Source organism: Dendrobates tinctorius, unplaced genomic scaffold, assembly GCF_039654945.1.
Source record: "Dendrobates tinctorius isolate UK_male_01 unplaced genomic scaffold, ASM3965494v1 ptg000254l, whole genome shotgun sequence".
Taxonomy (NCBI): Eukaryota; Metazoa; Chordata; class Amphibia; order Anura; family Dendrobatidae; genus Dendrobates; species Dendrobates tinctorius.
The window spans coordinates 20,935,135-20,959,689 of NW_027361921.1; the positions used below are offsets into that span (position 1 = coordinate 20,935,135).

The following is a 24,555-nucleotide window of genomic DNA, read 5'->3' on the forward strand; positions in this document are numbered from 1 at the left end:
TCCCTATGCCTGTTCCAGGGTGGCAGACTGGGCGGTGGAGGCACGTGACATTTGAGATTGCACTCAGGATGCCATCCAGGCCTCCAAGGAGAGAATGAGGGTCTCCGCCGACACGCACCGGCACCCCACTCTGACCTTTGCTCCTGGTGACTTAGTGTGGCTCTCCGGTTCTCCGAGTCATCTGCCGGGACATCAGACCTGTCCTCGGATGAGTTTGAGGTTAATGGCATCATAGGATGCAGGGTGGTGCATGGTAAAAAGTTTTATTTGGTGGACTGGAAGGGTCATGCTCCTGAGGCTCAGACCTGGGAGCCAGTGGAGAACATCCGTGCTCCACTTGTCATTGCGGCATTTTAGCACAGCGAGGCTCAGAGAGGAGGGGGCCCTAGGAAGGGAGGTAATGTTAGGTGTCGGGTTCCTGTCGCTGCACAGCAGGAATCCCTAGCCTTGCCTTCGGCGGTCTCCCATTCCTCTCCGGCCGCAGAAGAGGCTGCTCAGCAGTCTCGTCAATCCCGATGCTCGGCTCAGACTAGCACTGTGGGTTTGGTTGCTGCTGCCACCTCTGGTCCAGCTATAGCAACACTGGTCAGCAGTGAGCTACTCCAGGGACTAAGTTCTCCTTTCGATCCACTGAGCATGCCTGTGGGACAATCTCACATTGGAGATCAGAGGTCACATGCTCAGGTCCTTTTCCAGCTCGGATTGGACCATCAGGAAGGTCCCGGAAGGACGCTGCTTTAAAAGATTCGCATGGCCGCTCGGCCATGCGCTAGTATATACTCTTATGGTTAGTTGTGTGTGTGATGACGGATGCATGTATCTGGTGACTGACGCATTATAACTCCCCTCCCTTGGATGCGCATGTTTTAGGGATTTAGAGTTAGAGTCAGCGCCTACTAGTGGCATAGTCTGAAGCCATTGTGCTATCACGTCACAGCACCACACTTAGCGCCATATAGTGCCATCCAGCACAAGGCATGATTTTACTGCGTCTACAGCAATGTCCATCAGAGCGGCGCCATGTGCAAAATAGTGCGCCTTCCTACACCAAGCTTTGGTGGTTGGTGGTGTCCACCTGGACCGCGCTGCATGCACACCAAGTGCTTGTCTTTAGTTGGGTCTCCTAGGCACCACTGTTGCAGTGCCGAACGCTAGGGTTTCTAGACAGACTCTAACCCCGTGTCTTTGGGGTAGGCTCCTGTGACCGAACCCTAGTGTTCATTTTGGAGTAATGTGGCCCTGTGAAGTAACAGGGTTCGCCTTCTAGTTCGCAGGGTGAAGTTAACCTGTGTGGATCTGCTATACCACCAGTCCGTGTCCGTCATTACCGAGCTGCAGTTTACCATCTCTGCACGGTGGACCCCAGGCTGTGAACGCACCTCATTATCATTTTATTATTTGGTTACCCCAGCCTAACAAAACTGTGCTTCAGTGAGAAATCAAAAGGCCAGATTTCCATTTAAAATTAATTTGGCCAAATTTTGGGTTGCAGCCACGAAGTCCAATTAGATATTCCTAATCATTTGTGATAAAAATGTGTTTCACTGGAAATTCAGAAGGCCAGATTTCCTGGTAAAAATCATTAGACCTAATATTGGGGTGCAACCACGAGGGCCAATTAGCTTATCCAAATCGTTTGTGATAAAACTGTGTTTCAGTGGCAAATCAGAAAGCTATATTTCCACATAAAAATCTTTAGACATAATATTGGAGTGCAGCCACGAGGCTCCGTTAGGTAATCCAAATCAACTGCGATAAAATTGTGTTTCAGTGTGAAATTAGAATTCCAAATTCCACTTCAAAAATTGTTATGTTTAACAGTATTGTTCAGGCACACTATTTAAGAAAATAAATAGTGGTTGTAGTGACAGGTGACTGACAGCTGCGGGCTTAAGTTTGTGAAACAGCAGGTTGCAAGAGGGGAAGGCTACTTACAACATGAGTGGGGAAAAAGCGAGGTCATGGTGAAAGGGGGTATAGGGTGAAAGGGAGAATAGGCTTGGTGTTTGACATACACGTTGGTTAAATGTTAATGTTAATGAGAGCTCAACTGAACACACACCATTTCATCCTATCTAAGAACCACTGACAACATCTGTTACTGGACAGTTTACTCGACTCCCTTTATTTGGCAGCCGCACAGCGGTACGCCTTCTAGATGAGGCTCAGAAAGAGCATATGCTGCAGTGGATGGCAAGCGCTGCATCAATTGGCCATTCCTCCTCTTCCTCCACCTTAACATCTCACACAGTACAATCCTGAGAGTTGGCACCTCAATCACGCTTGTTTCCTCCCGCTTCAAAAATAATGCCCAACTGACTGTAAGGAACCACAGAAGGGTCATTCTGCAGAGATGCTCACACATTCTATTACATGAAACAAAAGGGGATGATAGGGAGAAAAATGGGAAGTGCATGCTTCTAGGTGTAGTAGTTAGTTATCAAAGGTATATGCTCAATGTGAATACACTCACGTATTTGGTATTCTTGAGATACTGTATGTAGATCCAATCCCTGGATCACTCCATTCCTCTTTCCATTCAGTTTGCTGCAAAGATCTGGGAACTAGTGAGAGCACTGGACAGTGCTTTCATAGGTTATAACACTTGGTGAATGTTTTTCCCAGCAATATGTGCTCCTGAAGGATGATGATGGAACTTGATATTTAGATTCAAGGATGATTTTTATTTTTAATTCAAAATAGAATACAACCGGTTTCGACTGCTAAGAGTCTTCCTCAGGTATAATGTCAAGAATATAAAAGGATCTGTCTGAACACATTTTATAGCAGATCTCCCTGCATGTGGTTTTGGGTGCGAGCTGAAAGGTCTGTTTTTCAGACACACCCAGATACTGAGATATGCAGGAATTTGCACTCTGAGGAATCGAACAAAACCCATATACCAAATAAATGTTACACAAAAAGTTTCACACAAAAAATTTTCACATAAAAAAACAATTAAAAAGTATAAATATAAAAATGTTCCAAACAAATTTTTCACACTAAAAAATATTTTTTTCCCTTTTCTGAAAATACTATAAATATAATAATACTATGTGTAAAATTTCTTTAAAATGTTATTAAACATACTGAAGTGTGATTTGATACAAAAATATAAAATTCTACAAACATGTACATTATAGCAAAATTTAAAACTCTTCCTTTTTTTTCTCCATGTGATGATTGTTTCCAAAAACCAAATGGAAAATTTCGATATTTCATTCATACATGTATAAAACTCGTATTCAATTTCATACCTGTAGCTTTTTGTTTTTTTTCTTAAATTTAAATATCACATACCCTCTATAACATCATTTAATCCATCTGGTTATAATGTACCCAGACGGAAGATCCAATATGATTCTTTCCGGTTTAGCTTTTGTATCCTATTAGCACAATTCTCAGATATTTGCTCCAGCTGAGTCACGGAAATATTGAATGTTTTATTATGCTTCAAACATAAGTGCTGGGATAAACTCTGCTTTAAAAAAACATTTTTAGTATTGTGTCTGTGGCCATTCATACGGGATCGTAAGGATTGAGTCGTCCGACCCACATATCACAGGCCACAGGCACAGGTGATAACATATATAGCAAAATCATTATCACACGTTAATTTTTGCGTGATTGCTATGGTTTCACCCGTACTATACGACGTATAACTGATACGTCATATAACTGATAATTTCACAGGTACAACATTTTCGGGAACTACATCGATAGATACCCAGTTTGAAAACATTAGTTTCATTTATCCTAAATTTTTATTTTTTCTTTATACATTCCCGTTCCTCATCTTTGATCATTCTAAGATTACAAGGGGCAATTATACCCTTCACCATTTGGCCCCTACGAAAGGTAATATTGGGTCTATCTGGTAAAAGTTTTTTCAAAAATGTATCCTTTTTCAACAAGAACCAATATTTATTTAAAATATTTCTTATCTCTGTATTACTATGATTAAAAGCGGTAATAAAATTGTACTGCCACCCATCTTTTTTTCTTTCCTTATTCCTATTTTTGTTTACGTTAATTATCTGCCCACGTTTTTCTCCTCCTCCTTTAGTTATCACCTCTTCCACTTCCTTGTTTTTATTGTTCTCTCTAGATAAACACTCCTGCTGAGTTCTTTCTAGATTAGTTGTGTATGCTGCCATGATTAATCATTTTGGATATTTCTTATCCGTAAACCTATCAATGAGAATTTTCGATTGTTCCACATAATCTTCCTTATTTGTATTGTTTCTCCTAATTCTGTGGAATTGGCTGTAAGGAATGTTTTGCTTCCAATTTTGATGGTGTGCACTTCGATAATCGAGGAAACCATTTGTGTCAGTTTTCTTGAAATATGTTTTCGTGCAAATTTTTTTATTTTTATGGGATATTTCTAGATCAAGAAAATTTATTTTTTCCTTATTAACCTCTGCAGAAAAAGTAATACCCCAGTCATTCCTGTTTAATGCCACAATAAATTCTTGAGCTTCAACTTTAGTGCCTTTCCAAAATACAATTAAATCATCAATAAAACGACGATAATATATTATGTTGTTACAGTAAGGTTGCTGACACAGGTGCGATGAGGACTCGAAGCACCCCATGAAAAGATTTGCGAAACTTGGCGCTACCCGAATCCCCATTGCGGTGCCATGCCGCTGTATATACAATTGCCCCTAGAAGGTAAAAAGGTTATGTTCTAATATGAATTTTAAACCCCTTACTAAAACTTGTCTCTGTTGTTCTGGCATATCTGCTATCCCATTCAAGTAATGTGAAAATGAATTAATTCCCAATATATGATCAATATTGGAGTAAAGGGCATGTTCATCTAAAGTTATAAACATGTACTTTTCTTCCCAAACGAAATTTTCGCATTCTTTTATTAATTGACTGGAGTCTAGAAGAAAATAAGGTAATTTTCTGACTAGATCCTGTAAGTACAAGTCGATATAATGCGACAGCTGGCTGGTTAATGATCCGATACCCGAAATGATCGGTCTTCCGGGAGGATTCGCAGGATTTTTATGCACCTTGGGCAGATGATAAAAGAGGGCTGTATTCGGATTTTTTTTAGTCAGGAAACATTTTTCCCTTTTATTTAGAATGTTTTGGTTAAAGGCAGTGTCTATCAACCTATGGTATTCTTAAATATGTTTCTTGGAAGGATCAGCATCTAATTTTGTGTAGTATTTTGCATCCGATAGTATACTATTTGCTTCCTCCAAATAGTCATCTCGGTCCTGAATGACAATACCCCCTCCTTTATCTGCCTCTCTAATTACAATTTTATCATTGTCCTTTAGTTTGTTTAAGGCTTCTTTTTCTTCCTTTGAAATGTTGGTTTTTGGAAAGGGTCCTTTATGCCTTATTGGTCTATTTCTTATTAAGCTCGTATTTTCTGTTTTCCCTTTTTGTATAGATTTACCCCCAGTCTTATTTAATTCCCGAAATTCCTCGGATACTAAAGCATAAAAAGTATCCAAATGGCTACCTCGATGGTGGGTGGGGTTAAAAGTGGATTTGCGACAAACATTTTTATGTATACTTTTGCTGAGTTGTATGGTATCCACTTTTACTTCATCCTTGTCTTTGAACCCTGCTGTAGGACAGAAACCCAGACCTTTAGATAAAATTGCTTCTTCAGTCTTAGAAAGTTGATATTTTGATAAATTGAATAATTTTATTGTGCTATTTCCTATATTCTGTTCAGTAATATTCTTTTTTATATCCCTCCCTCTTTTGGAAACACCATAGTTTTTTTCTTTTCTCCCTCCTCTAGAACCTCTGGTCCTCCTTTTCTTTTTGAGGCTGACAACAGTGTTGGGGGAAAATACTTTGTAATCAGATTCTTCTTTTGTACCTGTATTGGGGATGCTACCAACGAGCCGGTCTCCAGACTGGGTAAAATTACCTCCGTGGTACCTCTATTACATGGACATCAAAGGTCTGCTACGAAGTATCACAGAATCCAGGAAAGGATTCTGCACCGATGCCCAAAATTTTTTCATGTTGGAACCAGGGCCGGACTAAGTAGGTTCTGAGCAGAATCCAGACCCTCATCACCAAATGTTAGCCACCAAATATGGAGGTGATCCCAATGAGACTCAAATACCAGAGGTGCACACGGGCTGTACTTTGATGTCAGGGCAGGAAGAGGAGGAGGGTGACTCTCAGTGTGAGGAGTGTGAGGACAGAGAGGATGATGATGTGGTTGTAGATCCCACTTGGTGTGAACCCAGAGGTACACAGCTGAATAACTCAGCAGAATAGATGGAAGAAGACAATGAGGTTATGTTGTGGTTTCTCACATAGTCACAAAATGATGCAGCCATGAGAAACACTGCATCCTTAACCCCAACTCTGGCTGTGGCAAGTATCGGTCACAAGTATACATATGGACGGAGTGACAACAGTGGCCTAGCCTCAGCCTTTTTTGAGACCGCAAAGGACGACCCAATAAACATCTGTCAAAATTGAAAAAAAAACTCAATGGAGGCTAAAATTGCAATAATTTCACAACTACTTGCATGAATTGGAACACGCACAATAAAAATGCCTTGGTGTGGGAAACTCACTGCGCTAAAATGCAGACTAGCGGGCCTCACCAACCACCGGCCATCCCATCAACCCCATCTGCTGTATCTTCCTCCTCTGTCACTATGCCAAGTCTTCTCATACTCGCTGCAGAAACTCCACTTGTTTACCCCCTACAGTCGGGGTGAGTAAGAGCCCGTCAGCTGTTATGGAAGTGGAAACAACTGCTTCTTTTGTGTCACCTAACACAACACATCTTTCTCAATCCACCATAACATCTATGCCTGCACCTCTCTCACAGTCCTTCAGTTTGCCCTGTTCTTCATACTCCACCCTCTCTCAGCACAGCAGCCAGCCCTTGGTCCTGCAGTTGTGGTCACGTGAAAGAATGTTTCCTCCTACACATGGCAAAGTTAAGAGATTGAACTCCACCATCTTCAATATGCTGGCAACAGAAATGCTGCCTTTCCATCAGGTGGTAACACACGGCTTCAGAATGTTGATGGCTGTAGCAGTTGCCCAGTCACCATTACTTCTCTTAGAAAGCTGTGTCTGCACTACACCAGCATGTTGCCAACAAAATCACCCCTTTACTTAAAAAATCTTTGTCTGCCATGGTGCATTTCACCACTACACCTGGACGAGCAAACAAGAGTAGGGGCATTACATCTCACTGACTGGGAACTGAGTGACTGTGGTGGCTGTGGGGGCAGGCAGTAAAGGGGCTGATGAACAAGTCTTTGAGTCCCCAAGGCTTGCTGGACAAATCTCTGTATTTAACACTTTCTCCACTGATTTTGGCTCCTTCACCTCCTCTAGGGCCTCCAACTGTGACCTCAACTTCTTTCTTAATCTGACACGCAGTATAGATAGAATCCCCTCACCTCCGTACTGCGCCGCCATGGCTCATAGCAGTCAAACAGTGTTCAAATTAATATGCTTTGGGGATCACAGTCACACAGTTCAAAAATTGTGGACAGCTATACAGGCCGAGATAGAGCAATGGCTGTCTCCACTGAACCTGGAGCCAGGGAAGGTTGTGTGCAATTACAGTGCAACTGTTTGATTTGAGATATTCCCAAATGGTGGAATTCCACTCTGCACATGTTGCTGTGACTGTGGCAGCAGCTACGAGCCCTGGTCCTGTATGTCCTTTTGCATAGCAGTCTGGACGTGGTGCAAATCATGCTTATGGAGTGGGCACAGATGAAGGATCTCTGCACCCTTCTGCGCAGTTTTGAAATGACTACTAAGATGGTTAGCACTGACGTTGCCGTCATCAGAATCACTATTCTGGTCATCAGCATGCTGAGGAGGTACTGGTTCCAGAGGAAGGGGTGGAAGCATAGGAGGATGCGGAAAGTATAACAATATCTCAAATTTCCTCACTCTCATCGCACAGGTGGGTGCCATGGTAGGGTGTTTTACAGTGATCAGAGGGGCTCATGGTACCAGACAAACTGTGAGTGAAGGTGCAGGAGTCGAAGAAGAAATGGAGGAGGAAGAGCTGATAGATGTACAATAGTCAGGAAATGAAGAGGGTAATGATCTCCTCTCTGTTGTCCGTGGTTGGCAGGAGGGGATGAAGGAAGCAACCTTGAGTGTAACCTCACCACCAACACACCATGGACTTGGACCTCAGAGAAGCGACTGACACATGAGCGCCTTTTGCTGCACTATTTTCAACATGATGCCCTTGTTCTTAGGGTTAGAAGTAGTGCTGATCACTGGGTTGCTACTCTGTTAGATTCACAGTACAAGAGTAAATTTAGCCAGATGCTCGAAAGCTGGAGTATTGAAACACGCTTCGAGACAATCTTAAGAATGGTTTTCCTCAAGACAGCAGTAAGACACACAGTGTGCTCCCAGTTCTAGACATCCAACCTCAGAAATGTCATGGCATCATCGTAAAAACATTAGCAACAGCAGTGTAAGTGGCATAAGCAATTTCTGTGACCAGCCCATGCACCAGCAGAACAGAATGCAAGTCTGACACCCTGTAAACAACTGGAGAGGTGCAGGAGTATCTGGAGCTCAAAATCAATGCCATCAGGGGGATTTGGATCCTTTTGCATTTTGGTCTTCAAAAATGGAAGAGTGGCCTGATCTTGCCTGTTATGCCTTGGAGGTTTTGTCATGCCCAGAAGCCAGTGTTCTCTCACACTGTATCCTCAGCACTGCTGGTTGTGTCCTAATGGGTAAGTGAATCCAGCTTTCTACAGCAAAATGAACAAGTCATTGATCTTCAATGACTTTTGCACGCATTTGATCTTGCATTATTGCATTCTGTGCAATTTGGTGTTGTCTTTTGTGCCTGCTGTTGCTACTGCTGCTGAGGTTACAAACAATTTTTTGAAAAGTGGCGTCTCCAAGTTGGGTCTTCGTCTGGTGGGTTGGCTGTAGTAGAATGTGTGTCAGAAACCTATCATACAGTTTCTACTCTGCTAAAATTGATGTCACTTTGGTAGTGTCTGACATTTATTTTTTGAAGTGTGATGACTCCATCTGGTTGGTTGCCTGTGTAAGTAGGGCTCCCAGAGAGGCAGGCCTGCATTTACTTTCAGTCAACTACCTGTGTTACTTTCCTTACATTTTTCTATCAATAATACTGTATGAAGCTGATGTTTGTGTCATCTGAGGTTGGCTGGGATAAAAAAAATGGAGATTTTGCATAAGCTATCTTGTCTTCCAACTAAGAAGGCTTACACCGCTCTCTTAACAACCAGGTCCTCATTGAAACATCAATTTTAAGCTGTAAATACTGGGCCAAACCCAGATACCTCATGCATGGCCCATGGCTGACTGCTCTGGACTAACGGTGGAAAGTTGTACACAGAGGCTGGATTGGTTACCTGGTGCTGACCACTCTTTCCACCCTTATTCCAGAGATACATTATATTTCCGATGTTTATGCTCCTGTATAAATTTATACCCATTTGGTGTTTTTTTTTTTTCCTTTCACTTAATGAGCATACATACTTCCATCCCTTTATACTGATGTACCCATTTGGCCGCTCTGGTGACTGAGCCACTGTTTCAGTCACACTATCATTGTGAAATACAGTAGTCTCCCTGCAGGCTATGGATACACTGAATTTGTAAATTACTATCCCATGTTATATATTCAGGTTTACATTAATTTTCTTATTTATTACCCTGTGGTTCAGTTTTTAGATATATAATTTTATTGTTGTGCATAATCATGTTTCTTTTTCATTAATTTCTGTGGGCAACTTTTTATGTCGTGCTACCCCTTACCACTCTCGTTAATAAAGGTATTTTATCCTTATTCTTATTGTCCCAATTTTCCTTTTGTGATCATATGATCATATGTTCACACACTGGTGTGCTTGGTTTTAATGTAACTTTTTTCTTTCATGTGTTATTTCCAAGTTTATGGCCACTTATAAAATATGTTCAAAGTGCTGCCCATTGTGTTGGATTGTCAATGCAACCCTCTTCTCCCACTCTTGACACACTGATAGCAACACCGCAGAAGAAATACTAGCACAGGCTTCCAGTATCCGTTATTTCAAATGCTGCACATCTCATATTTTTACAGCATAGACAATCGCCTTCAGATGACCCCAAAGATAAAAGTCTAAGGGGGTCAGATCAGGAGACCTTGGTGGCCATTCAAATCACCCACGATGACCAATCCACTTTCCAGAAAAATGTTCATGTAGGAATGCTCGGACCTGACACCCATAATTGATGGTATGGTGTGGTATATGGGGTACAAAGATAGTAGGACCATTTTTCCTTAATGGAAACCTCAATGCCACTGGATATCTGAAATTGCTACATGATGATGTGTTGCCCTCTTTATGCACTGAAGATGGCATGTTCCCTGAGTTTTTCCAGCAAGATGGTGCACCACCACATTATGGGTGTCAGGTCAGAGCATTCCTGCAAGGAATCTGACCCCCTTAGACTAGCATTTCTTCAATGGTGTTGCTATCAGTGTGTCAAGAATGGGAGAAGAGGGTTGCATTGACAATCCAACACAATGGGCAGCACTTTGAACACATTTTATAAGTGGTCATAAACTTGTAAAGAACTCATGAAAGTATAAAGCTACATTAAAACCAAACACACCATTGTTTTTCTTGTGAAATTCTCAGTAAGTTTGATGTGTCACATGACCCTCTTCCCATTGGAAAAAATAAAGTTGGATCTAAAATGGCCAACTTCAAAATGGCTGCCATGGTCACCAGCCATCTTGAAAGTTTCCCCCTCCCATATACTAATGTGCCACAAACAAGAAGTTGATATCACCAATCATTCCCATTTTATTTAGGTGTATCCATATAAATGGCCCACCCAGTATATGGAGCATTATATGGGGCCCATTCTATTTTTAACAATATATGGGGTCCATCATGTATTGTATGGGCCATTAAATGGGACCTATTTTGTACAGAGCCTTATATGGGGCCCATTCTGCATGGAGCAATATATGTGGCTCATTATACTGTATGGAGCATTAGATGAGGGTCCATTATTTTGTACTGAGCAATATATGGGACTTATTATTCTTTATGGAGCTCTATGTGGTGTCCATAATACTGTGTTGAGCAATACAGTATATGGGGCTCATTAATCAGTATGGAGCACTATGTGGCACCCATGCTGTATGGAGCAATATACAGTATGGGGCTCATTATTCTTTATGGAGCACTGTGTGGTGCCCATAATACTGCATGGATGACAATACTGTCTGGTTTGCTGGTTTGAGCTATTGTAGAATTTACAATAGATATCACTCATGTAATGTAAGAAGTAAGTGAAATCGTTGGCATTGTACTATATATATATATATATATATATATATTTCTCTGCTGTATATGTGCATCATGAATCATGGTATCAGTTAACCCCTTTCTGACATCGGACATACATTTATGCCGATGCCGGACTCCCTCCCTTTGATGTGTGCTTTGAGCCCTCATCTTTCCCGGGATATGTCAGCTGTTTTGAACAGCTGACATGTGCCCGCAATAGCCACGGGTGGAATTGAGATCCACCCATGGCTATTAACTAGTTAAATGCTGCTGTTAATCACTGACAGTGGCATTTAAATGGCGCTTCAGGCTATCGTGCCAGAAATACGCACACCGGTGACCTGCGTCACATGATCGTTGGTCACCAATATGTCAGCATGACAACCCAAGGTCTTGTGGTGACCTCTATGGTTGCCAATGCCGGCTTGCTGTGAGCGTCACCCAGTGGTCAGCACTTACAGTGGGGAAAAAAAGTATTTAGTCAGTCAGCAATAGTGCAAGTTCCACCACTTAAAAAGATGAGAGGCGTCTGTAATTTACATCATAGGTAGACCTCAACTATGGGAGACAAACTGAGAAAAAAAAATCCAGAAAATCACATTGTCTGTTTTTTTTTTCATTTTATTTGCATATTATGGTGGAAAATAAGTATTTGGTCAGAAACAAAATTTCATCTCAATACTTTGTGATATATCCTTTGTTGGCAATGACAGAGGTCAAACGTTTTCTGTAAGTCTTCACAAGGTGGCGACACACTGTTGTTGGTATGTGGCCCATTCCTCCATGCAGATCTCCTCTAGAGCAGTGATGTTTTTGGCTTTTCGCTTGGCAACACGGACTTTCAACTCCCTCCAAAGGTATTCTATAGGGTTGAGATCTGGAGACTGGCTAGGCCACTCCAGGACCTTGAAATGCTTCTTACGAAGCCACTCCTTCGTTGCCCTGGCGGTGTGCTTTGGATCATTGTCATGTTGAAAGACCCAGCCACGTTTCATCTTCAATGCCCTTGCTGATGGAAGGAGGTTTGCACTCAAAATCTCACGATACATGGCCCCATTCATTCTTTCATGTACCCGGATCAGTCGTCCTGGCCCCTTTGCAGAGAAACAGCCCCAAAGCATGATGTTTCCACCACCATGCTTTACAGTAGGTATGGTGTTTGATGGATGCAACTCAGTATTCTTTTTCCTCCAAACACGACAAGTTGTGTTTCTACCAAACAGTTCCAGTTTGGTTTCATCAGACCATAGGACATTCTCCCAAAACTCTTCTGGATCATCCAAATGCTCTCTAGCAAACTTCAGACGGGCCCGGACATGTACAGGCTTAAGCAGTGGGACACGTCTGGCACTGCAGGATCTGAGTCCATGGTGGCGTAGTGTGTTACTTATGGTAGGCCTTGTTACATTGGTCCCAGCTCTCTGCAGTTCATTCACTAGGTCCCCCCGCGTGGTTCTGGGATTTTTGCTCACCGTTCATGTGATCATTCTGACCCCACGGGGTGGGATTTTGCGTGGAGCACCAGATCGAGGGAGATTATCAGTGGTCTTGTATGTCTTCCATTTTCTAATTATTGCTCCCACAGTTGATTTCTTCACTCCAAGCTGGTTGGCTATTGCAGATTCAGTCTTCCCAGCCTGGTGCAGGGCTACAATTTTGTTTCTGGTGTCCTTTGACAGCTCTTTGGTCTTCACCATAGTGGAGTTTGGAGTCAGACTGTTTGAGGGTGTGCACAGGTGTCTTTTTATACTGATAACAAGTTTAAACAGGTGCCATTACTACAGGTAATGAGTGGAGGAAAGAGAAGACTCTTAAAGAAGAAGTTACAGGTCTGTGAGAGCCAGAAATCTTGATTGCTTGTTTCTGACCAAATACTTATTTTCCACCATAATATGCAAATAAAATGAAAAAAAACAGACAATGTGATTTTCTGGATTTTTTTTTCTCAGTTTGTCTCCCATAGTTGAGGTCTACCTATGATGTAAATTACAGACGCCTCTCATCTTTTTAAGTGGTGGAACTTGCACTATTGCTGACTGACTAAATACTTTTTTTCCCCACTGTATAGCTAGTCAGTAATTCAGCTACATAGAGCCGATCAGGTTGTGGCAGCTTCCAGTCTCCCACGGAAACTATTGAAGCATGTCAAAAGTAAAAACAAAATGTTTTTAATAGTATAAAAAAATATATAAAAGTTCAAATCACCCCTCTTTTGCCCCATTCAAAATAAAACAGTAAAAAAATCAAACATACACATATTTGATATTGTCGGATTCAGAATCGCCCGATCTATCAATAAAAATAAAGGATTAACCTGATCGCTAAACGGCTACCATCTTTTTTCACTTAGTCAAATAGGTAGAGATTACTGCATTTTTTTGGCTGTATTTGCGTTAAAGAGATAGAAAGATTTTCATTACAGTTCAAGGTGACCTCAGATTGTTAGACACATCCTTTACGAGCAGTTTTAATGCAGTGATGAGATTTGCAGAAGATTTGCAACAATTTAAATTTTTGGAGAGAATTTTACAAAGCTGTTGTATTTCTATGTCAAAAGATCTTCTCATCTCTAATTGAAAGGGAAACACAACTTAGGCTATGTGCCCACGGTGCGTGTTAAAACGCACACCAAAAACCAGACTCCTTCCCAGAAATCGCGCATTTTTTTCCGCGCGATTTCACCGCGATTTTACCGCGATTATGATCGCGATTTTGCCGCGATTTTCGTGTGCGATATTCAAGCACTTTCCAAGCGATTTGAAGCATCGCTTGGAAAGTGATTGACAGGTTGGTCACACTCGTCAAACATAGTGTTTGACAAGTGTGACCAGGTTTTTACTATTGAGGCCGCCTATGCGGCCTCAATAGTAAAAGATAGAATGTTAAAATGCTAAAAAAAATAAAAAAATCGGTGTATATTTACCTTCCGGCATCCCGCGCTGCATTCCCGGGCCACAGCGTTCCCAGTAATGCCTTGCGAGACCTGTGATGACGTAGTCTCGCATTGCTATAGCGATCTCGCGAGACCGCTAGAGTCACGCGAGACTACGTCATCACTGGACCGTGCCGCAAGGCATTACTGGGAATGCTTAGGCCGGGAATGCAGCGCGGGACGCCGGAAGGTAAATATACCCCGATTTTTTATTTTTTATTCCTTTTTTTACAGGGGTATGGTACCCAGGGCCTGGAGGACAGTCTCCTCTCCTCCACACTGTGGGTACCAACCGCACATGAGACACTTAACTTCCCGCATGGTGGGCATAGCCACATGCGGGAAGTAAACGATTCTCATGCATTCCTATGGGTGCGCAATCGCGGCAATTCTTTGCGATTCCGCACAAAAGAATGAGCATGCTGCGATTTTTTCCGCGATGCGATTCTGCCGCGGAAAAAAGCGCAGCATTAGCACAGCATGTGCGGAATGCCATAGGAATGCATGGGGGGCATTCTGTACACGATTTTTAAATGTTTTCGCTGCGTTTTCGCTCCGAAAATCGCGGCAAAAACGCTTAAAAATCGCTACGTGGGCACACAGCCGTATAATTTATTTTAGTGGTCTTCTGTGGCCATAAAGCAAAATTCTAAAAACAAGCATTTCTCTTGTTTTCCTTTTTATATACCCCACCATTATTGGCAACAAAAGAAAAAAAATGCAAAACTGCAAAAACATTATTCTCAACGTAGCCTGAAGAAAAAAGACAAAAATTATTTGAATATGCAAACAAGACAAAAATGTTTAGAGCTCTTAAACCTGATTGCATGAAAAAAACTCAAGTATTAATGGTCTTGAATGCAGTAAAGCCCAGTCCTGAACTAATTAAAGCAAGGGTGGACACATCATTGTTGTAACTTGAGCAGCAAAACAAGAAGACGGCCCACTGTCACCTCCAAAGCTACAAGCACCTTATGTTGCAGGCAGATAAAGGAAAGCATTGTGATAAATTATTGGGCTTCAAAGAGTCCATGTACACTTCTTGCTCAGCAAAACACCTGGATTTTCCTCATGGATTTTACGATTTGCAATGTACGGGAAGGAATCTGCAGCATTTCCATTGCGGTTTCCAAAGTCAAATCAGTATTCTATGGGTGTGTCCCCACAGTCAGTAACCGGCAGTGCTTTGAACACAGCACGTTTGCTCCATCCAAAGCGCTGCCGGCTTTTGAAAGCAGGTGATTCTGCATGTGTTCATTGAACTCTGCGAAATTACGACGTCCTATACATTGGACAGGTAACTTTATCTTGTGCAGACTCGTGTCTCTGGAACGACGCGCTGCATGTGTGTCTCGGCAGGTGAGCCACGGGTGCCGGCGCACGCATAGTGGAGATGGGATTTCTCGAAATCCCATCCACTATGATGGAACATCTGGACACTGCGGGTTGGACGCTGCGGATATACGCAGCGTTTACCGACCGTGGGAACATACCCTTATTATTCCTCTCTGCCTTCATTCAAATTCATACTGTAAGCAAAGCTGACAGTAATTACAGTCATATGTAAAAGTTTGGGCACCCCTATTAATGTTAACCTTTTTTCTTTATAACAATTTTGGTTTTTGCAACAGCTATTTCAGTTTCATATATCTAATAACTGATGGACTCAGTTATATTTCTGGATTCAAATGAGGTATATTGTACTAACAGAAAATGTGCAATCTGCATTTAAACAAAATTTGACCGGTGCAAAAGTATGGGCACCCTTATCATTTTCTTGATTTGAACAGTCCTAACTACTTTTTACTGACTTTCTGAAGCACTAAATTGGTTTTGTATCCTCATTAAGCTTTGAACTTCATAGCCAGGTGTATCAAATCATGAGAAAAGGTATTTAAGGTGGCCACTTGCAAGTAGTTCTCCTATTTGATTCTCCTATGAAGAGTGGCATCATGAGCTCCTCAAAACAACTCTCAAATGATCTGAAAACAAAGATTATTCAACATAGCTTTTCAGGGGAAGGATACAAAAAGTTGTCTCAGAGATTTAACCTGTCAGTTTCCACTGTGAGGAACATAATAAGGAAATGGAAGAACACAGGTACAGTTCTTGTTAAGCCCAGAAGTGGCAGGCCAAGAAAAATATCAGAAAGGCAGAGAAGAACAATGGTGAGAACAGTCAAGGACAATCCACAGACCACCTCCAAAGACCTGCAGCATCATCTTGCTGCAGATGGTGTCACTGTGCATCGGTCAACAATACAGCGCAAGGAGAAGCTGTATGGGAGAGTGATGCGAAAGAAGCCGTTTCTGAAAGCACGCCACAAACAGAGTCGCCTGAGGTATGCAAAAGCACATTTGGACAAGCCAGTTACATTTTGGAAGAAGGTCCTGTGGACTGATGAAACAAAGATTGAGTTGTTTGGTCATACAAAAAGGCGTTATGCATGCGCTGTATTGTTGACCGATGCACAGTGACACCATCTGCAGCAAGATGATGCTGCAGGTCTTTGGAGGTGGTCTGTGGATTGTCCTTGACTGTTCTCACCATTCTTCTTCTCTGCCTTTCTGATATTTTTCTTGGCCTGCCACTTCTGGGCTTAACAAGAACTGTACCTGTGTTCTTCCATTTCCTAACTATGTTCCTCACAGTGGAAACTGACAGGTTAAATCACTGAGACAACTTTTTGTATCCTTCCCCTGAAAAGCTATGTTGAATAATCTTTGTTTTCAGATCATTTGAGAGTTGATTTGAGGAGCCCATGATGCCACTCTTTATAGGAGAATCAAATAGGAGAACTACTTGCAAGTGGCCACCTTAAATACCTTTTCTCATGATTTGATATACCTGGCTATGAAGTTCAAAGCTCAATGAGGTTACAAAACCAATTTAGTGCTTCAGGAAGTCAGTAAAAAGTAGTTAGGAGTGTTCAAATCAAGAAAATGATAAGGGTGCCCATACTTTTGCACCGGTCAAATTTTGTTTAAATGCAGATTGCACATTTTCTGTTAGTACAATAAACCTCATTTGAATCCAGAAATATAACTGAGTCCATCAGTTATTAGATATATGAAACTGAAATAGCTGTTGCAAAAACCAAAATTGTTATAAAGAAAAAAGGTTAACATTAATAGGGGTGCCCAAACTTTTACATATGACTGTAATAATACATTTTCTATGTCGCATTTAATTTTTCTCAAATCCTTTATTAGACCTTAATTCTCCACTGCATAACAGACTAAAAACAATAAGCTCAGCCCATTGTAGAATCCCCAACTCTCAGCCTTTTGGCAATGAAACATGAATATTATCTGAAGTGAGTTTGTTACTAAAGCCACACAAAGCTCTTAGGCCTGACTGATACGTGCAAAGTCTTCTGTCCACATTGATTATGCAGTCATTTCTAAGGCTGGTTTCACATTTGCGTTTTTTAGCGCTGGAAAAAAACGCTAACCTGCGCATGCGTTTTTCCCCTATATTTAACATGGATGCGCATACCTGCGCGCTGCCATGCGCATGTATGCGATTTTCATGCGCTGCGTTTTTTTGGGGTATGCGTTGGTATTTTCCAGACGCAGCATGTTGCATTTTTTGGCCCTGCAAAAAAGCGCAAGCGCACATATGCGCACGTTTTGCGCTAAAAATGGCCATTATAGCCTATGGGTTGGCATATGTGCGCATTGGCATGCTTATGTATGCGTTTTTTTGCACCAGCGTTTTTTTTTTTAACCATGGAATTTAGGGGTTTGGGTTAGAGTTAGGGTTAGTTAAGGGGGTTTAGGGTTAGGGTTAGGGTCAGGGTCAGGGTTAGGGTTGGGGTTTGGGTCAGGGTTAGGGTTAAGTATGGTTTGGTTAAGGGTTAGGGTCAGGGTTAGGGTTAGGGTTAGGGTCAGGGTTAGGGTTAGGGTTAGGGTCAGGGTTAGGGTTAGGGTCAGGGTTAGGGTTAAGTATGGTTTTGTTAAGGGTTAGGGTCAGGGTTAGGGTCAGGATTAGGGTTAAGTATGGTTTGGTTAAGGGTTAGGGTCAGGGTTAGGGTTAGGGTTAGGGTCAGGGTTAGGGTTAGGGTTAGGGTCAGGGTTAGGGTTAGGGTCAGGGTTAGGGTTAAGTATGGTTTTGTTAAGGGTTAGGGTCAGGGTTAGGGTTAGGGTCAGGGTTAGGGTTAGGGTTAGGGTTAGGGTTAGGGTCAGGGTTAGGGTTAGGGTTAGGGTTAGGGTCAGGGTTAGGGTTAGGGTCAGGGTTAGGGTTAGGGTCAGGGTTAGGGTTAAGTATGGTTTTGTTAAGGGTTAGGGTCAGGGTTAGGGTTAGGGTTAGGGTCAGGGTTAGGGTTAGGGTTAGGGTTAGGGTTAGGGTCAGGGTTAGGGTTAGGGTTAGGGTCAGGGTTAGGGTTAGGGTTAGGGTTAGTTAGGGTTTAGGGTTTGGGTTAGGGTTAAGTATGATTTGGTTAAGGGTTAGGGTCAGGGTTAGGGTTAGGGTTAGGGTCAGGGTTAGGGTTAGGGTTAGGGTCAGGGTTAGGGTTAGTAAAGTCATGGTTTGGGTTAGTGTGAGGGGCCACCCTTATGTTGGAAAAAAACGCAAACGCGGTAAAAACGCACTAAAAACGCATACAAACGCATAAAAACGCTGCGTTTTTTTCATGCATGCTCATAAAAATGCTTGAAAAAAACGCAGCAGTTGTATGCTTTTGTATGCGTTTTTTCAATGCGTTTTTTTGCGGGAAAAACGCGCTGCAAAAAAAAGCAAGTGTGAAACTAGCCTAAGTCATGGTTCTTTAACAGAAGTCATTGAGGCACCTTTATTAATTGGCAGCAATTTCTTCTCCCATTTCAATCTGCATCATTAGTTTCAAATAGTAAATTGTAATATAAAACAAATGTCAGGAAAATATGAAAGCATCATGTATAAATATTTATGTTCTAATTTAATTTTGTTTCATTCCTACATAGGGTTTTTTTGTATCAATAATCTATTGTTACTGCAATGGAGAGGTAAGTCATATGTCTTAAAATTGATTTAATTGAACTATTGTATTTTTATATGTCATTCCATGACATTTCGAAGCAAAAACAGTGTTCTGATGATAGAGCAGGGAGGGAGAGTTCTACTTATCTTTTCTTATTCTCCTCCCTGGATGTAATATAGGTTTTCCTAGACAGCAGCAATCGATTGACATTTAGAGAGAAAGAGTTACACCGTGATAAATGCATCTACTATCAGCTCTGCATAGTTATTAACCTAATTTTGATTGAATCATCAGAAAAAAAACACAATTCAATATGGAATCAAAGCCTAAATCGAGTAATTCAGATTGCTTGACTCACCTGATTTGGCAATCTTTAGAATAAAATCGGAGTATTAATTATATTAATATATTATATTAATTATATACACTCACTGGCCACTTTATTAGGTACACCATGCTAGTAACGGGTTGGACCCCCTTTTGCCTTCAGAACTGCCTCAATTCTTCGTGGCAGAGATTCAACAAGGTGCTGGAAGCATTCCTCAGAGATTTTGGACCATATTGACATGATGGCATCACACAGTTGGCGCAGATTTGTCGGCTGCACATCCCTGATGCGAATCTCCCGTTCCACCACATCCCAAAGATGCTCTATTGGATTGAGATCTGGTGACTGAGGAGGCCATTTGAGTACAGTGAACTCATTGTCATGTTCAAGAAACCAATCTGAGATGATTCGAGCTTTATGACATGGCGCATTATCCTGCTGAAAGTAGCCATCAGATGTTGGGTACATTGTGGTCATAAAGGGATGGACATGGTCAGCAACAATACTCAGGTAGGCTGTGGCGTTGCAACGATGCTCAATTGGTACCAAGGGGCCCAAAGAGTGCCAAGAAAAAATTCCCCACACCATGACACCACCACCACCAGCCTGAACCGTTGATACAAGGCTGGATGGATCCATGCTTTCATGTTGTTTACGCCAAATTCTGACCCTACCATCCGAATGTCGCAGCAGAAATCGAGACTCATCAGACCAGGCAACGTTTTTCCAATCTTCTACTGTCCAATTTCGATGAGCTTGTGCAAATTGTAGCCTCAGTTTCCTGTTCTTAGCTGAGAGGAGTGGTACCCAGTGTGGTCTTCTGCTGCTGTAGCCCATCTGCCTCAAAGTTCGACGCACTGTGCGTTCAGAGATGCTCTTCTGCCTACCTTGGTTGTAACGGGTGGCAATTTGAGTCACTGTTGCCTTTCTATCAGCTCGAACCAGTATGCCCATTCTCCTCTGACCTCTGGCATCAACAAGGCATTTCCGGCCACAGAACTGCCGCTCACTGGATTTTTTTTCTTTTTCGGACCATTCTCTGTAAACCCTAGAGATGGTTGTGCGTGAAAATCCCAGTAGATCAGCAGTTTCTGAAATACTCAGACCAGCCCTTCTGGCACCAACAATCATGCCACGTTCAAAGGCACTCAAATCACCTTTCTTCCCCATACTGATGCTCGGTTTGAACTGCAGGAGATTGTCTTGACCATGTCTACATGCCTAAATGCACTGAGTTGCCGCCATGTGATTGGCTGATTAGAAATTAAGTCTTAACACACAGTTGGACAGGTGTACCTAATAAAGTGGCCAGTGAGTGTATATATATATATATATATATATATATATATATATATATATCTCAATGGTTCACTGGTATTATATTTTTGGGATATTGGCTATCTAATTGAATATTAAGTGACTGGTAATGTTCAATGAAATGAAAAAATGTATCTGTATGCTATCTATCTATCTATCCGTCTATCTATCTATTATATATATACAGTGGGGAAAAAAAGTATTTAGTCAGTCAGCAATAGTGCAAGTTCCACCACTTAAAAAGATGAGAGGCGTCTGTAATTTACATCATAGGTAGACCTCAACTATGGGAGACAAACTGAGAAAAAAAAATCCAGAAAATCACATTGTCTGTTTTTTTTTTCATTTTATTTGCATATTATGGTGGAAAATAAGTATTTGGTCAGAAACAAAATTTCATCTCAATACTTTGTGATATATCCTTTGTTGGCAATGACAGAGGTCAAACGTTTTCTGTAAGTCTTCACAAGGTGGCGACACACTGTTGTTGGTATGTGGCCCATTCCTCCATGCAGATCTCCTCTAGAGCAGTGATGTTTTTGGCTTTTCGCTTGGCAACACGGACTTTCAACTCCCTCCAAAGGTATTCTATAGGGTTGAGATCTGGAGACTGGCTAGGCCACTCCAGGACCTTGAAATGCTTCTTACGAAGCCACTCCTTCGTTGCCCTGGCGGTGTGCTTTGGATCATTGTCATGTTGAAAGACCCAGCCACGTTTCATCTTCAATGCCCTTGCTGATGGAAGGAGGTTTGCACTCAAAATCTCACGATACATGGCCCCATTCATTCTTTCATGTACCCGGATCAGTCGTCCTGGCCCCTTTGCAGAGAAACAGCCCCAAAGCATGATGTTTCCACCACCATGCTTTACAGTAGGTATGGTGTTTGATGGATGCAACTCAGTATTCTTTTTCCTCCAAACACGACAAGTTGTGTTTCTACCAAACAGTTCCAGTTTGGTTTCATCAGACCATAGGACATTCTCCCAAAACTCCTCTGGATCATCCAAATGCTCTCTAGCAAACTTCAGATGGGCCCGGACATGTACAGGCTTAAGCAGTGGGACACGTCTGGCACTGCAGGATCTGAGTCCATGGTGGCGTAGTGTGTTACTTATGGTAGGCCTTGTTACATTGGTCCCAGCTCTCTGCAGTTCATTCACTAGGTCCCCCCGCGTGGTTCTGGGATTTTTGCTCACCGTTCATGTGATCATTCTGACCCCACGGGGTGGGATTTTGCGTGGAGCACCAGATCGAGGGAGATTATCAGTGGTCTTGTATGTCTTCCATTTTCTAATTATTGCTCCCACAGTTGATTTCTTCACTCCAAGCTGGTTGGCTATTGCAGATTCAGTCTTCCCAGCCTGGTGCAGGGCTACAATTTTGTTTCTGGTGTCCTTTGACAGCTCTTTGGTCTTCACCATAGTGGAGTTTGGAGTCAGACTGTTTGAGGGTGTGCACAGGTGTCTTTTTATACTGATAACAAGTTTAAACAGGTGCCATTACTACAGGTAATGAGTGGAGGAAAGAGAAGACTCTTAAAGAAGAAGTTACAGGTCTGTGAGAGCCAGAAATCTTGATTGCTTGTTTCTGACCAAATACTTATTTTCCACCATAATATGCAAATAAAATGAAAAAAAACAGACAATGTGATTTTCTGGATTTTTTTTTCTCAGTTTGTCTCCCATAGTTGAGGTCTACCTATGATGTAAATTACAGACGCCTCTCATCTTTTTAAGTGGTGGAACTTGCACTATTGCTGACTGACTAAATACTTTTTTTCCCCACTGTATATACACTCACTGGCCACTTTATTAGGTACACCTGTCCAACTGTGTGTTAAGACTTAATTTCTAATCAGCCAATCACATGGCGGCAACTCAGTGCATTTAGGCATGTAGACATGGTCAAGACAATCTCCTGCAGTTCAAACCGAGCATCAGTATGGGGAAGAAAGGTGATTTGAGTGCCTTTGAACGTGGCATGATTGTTGGTGCCAGAAGGGCTGGTCTGAGAATTTCAGAAACTGCTGATCTACTGGGATTTTCACGCACAACCATCTCTAGGGTTTACAGAGAATGGTCCGAAAAAGAAAAAAAATCCAGTGAGCGGCAGTTCTGTGGCCGGAAATGCCATGTTGATGCCAGAGGTCAGAGGAGAATGGGCAGACTGGTTCGAGCTGATAGAAAGGCAACAGTGACTCAAATTGCCACCCGTTACAACCAAGGTAGGCAGAAGAGCATCTCTGAACGCACAGTGCGTCGAACTTTGAGGCAGATGGGCTACAGCAGCAGAAGACCACACTGGGTACCACTCCTCTCAGCTAAGAACAGGAAACTGAGGCTACAATTTGCACAAGCTCATCGAAATTGGACAGTAGAAGATTGGAAAAACGTTGCCTGGTCTGATGAGTCTCGATTTCTGCTGCGACATTCGGATGGTAGGGTCAGAATTTGGCGTAAACAACATGAAAGCATGGATCCATCCTGCCTTGTATCAACGGTTCAGGCTGGTGGTGGTGGTGTCATGGTGTGTGGAATTTTTTCTGGGCACTCTTTGGGCCCCTTGGTACCAATTGAGCATCGTTGCAACGCCACAGCCTACCTGAGTATTGTTGCTGACCATGTCCATCCCTTTATGACCACAATGTACCCAACATCTGATGGCTACTTTCAGCAGGATAATGCGCCATGTCATAAAGCTCGAATCATCTCAGATTGGTTTCTTGAACATGACAATGAGTTTACTGTACTCAAATGGCCTCCTCAGTCACCAGATCTCAATCCAATAGAGCATCTTTGGGATGTGGTGGAACGGGAGATTCGCATCAGGGATGTGCAGCCGACAAATCTGCGCCAACTGTGTGATGCCATCATGTCAATATGGTCCAAAATCTCTGAGGAATGCTTCCAGCACCTTGTTGAATCTCTGCCACGAAGAATTGAGGCAGTTCTGAAGGCAAAAGGGGGTCCAACCCCTTACTAGCATGGTGTACCTAATAAAGTGGCCAGTGAGTGTATATATATATATATATATAATATATAAAGCTCAATGTGGGTGTGTATGTATGTATGTATGTTCGGGATTGGCATCCGCACCGTCGCAGCTACAGCCACAAAACTTGTCACAGTCACACGTCTGGACCCCGAGAGCGTCATAGGCTATGTTGTGAGGTGAAATTTTAACTCCGCAAGTTCCAATTCACCAAACAATTTTACCCCTATTTACATAATGGGGAAAAAGTGTATGTATGTATTGGCATCTGCACCATCATAGCAGGGGACGAAGGCTCGCTGAAATGAGCGTCGGGGAGATGCCGGTGTGTTGCTGCTTTCATTCCCTCTCTGTTCCTCGTGGCTTGGTGACTCTAACCTGGTATGTAGAGTTGAGCGAAACGGGTGGGTCATATTCAAAGGTCGGCGACTTTCGCCGAAGTTGGATTTCATGAAACGGAACCCAACCATAGCGTGAGGTCGTCCACGAGGTCGGCGACCAGAGCGCCAAAGTCGCACTTCAAAAGATGCTTCCGTCGCCCTTTTTCAGCCAATGATGGAGGACGCACACTGTTGGCAACGGGATGACATAGGCATCGGTCACCACCATCTTTGAGAAGGGCATGCAAGTGATTAGCCGGCTTTGTGTGGTGTCACAGGGGCTTTAAAAGGGCGTGCACACTGACCGCCATCTTACTTCTGCCGATCTTA

General features: G+C 42.4%; 1 protein-coding gene across 2 annotated transcripts in view; it reads left to right on the top strand.

Moving 5' to 3' along the window:
* PTH2R (parathyroid hormone 2 receptor) overlaps positions 1–24,555 on the top strand; it is a 2,104,896-nt gene that overhangs the window by 1,895,683 nt on the left and 184,658 nt on the right. For both annotated transcript variants that reach the window (XM_073558211.1, XM_073558212.1), the window contains one exon: positions 19,191–19,232. In XM_073558211.1, coding sequence (XP_073414312.1) covers positions 19,191–19,232 — 42 coding nt within the window. The remainder of the gene's footprint in view (positions 1–19,190; positions 19,233–24,555) is intronic.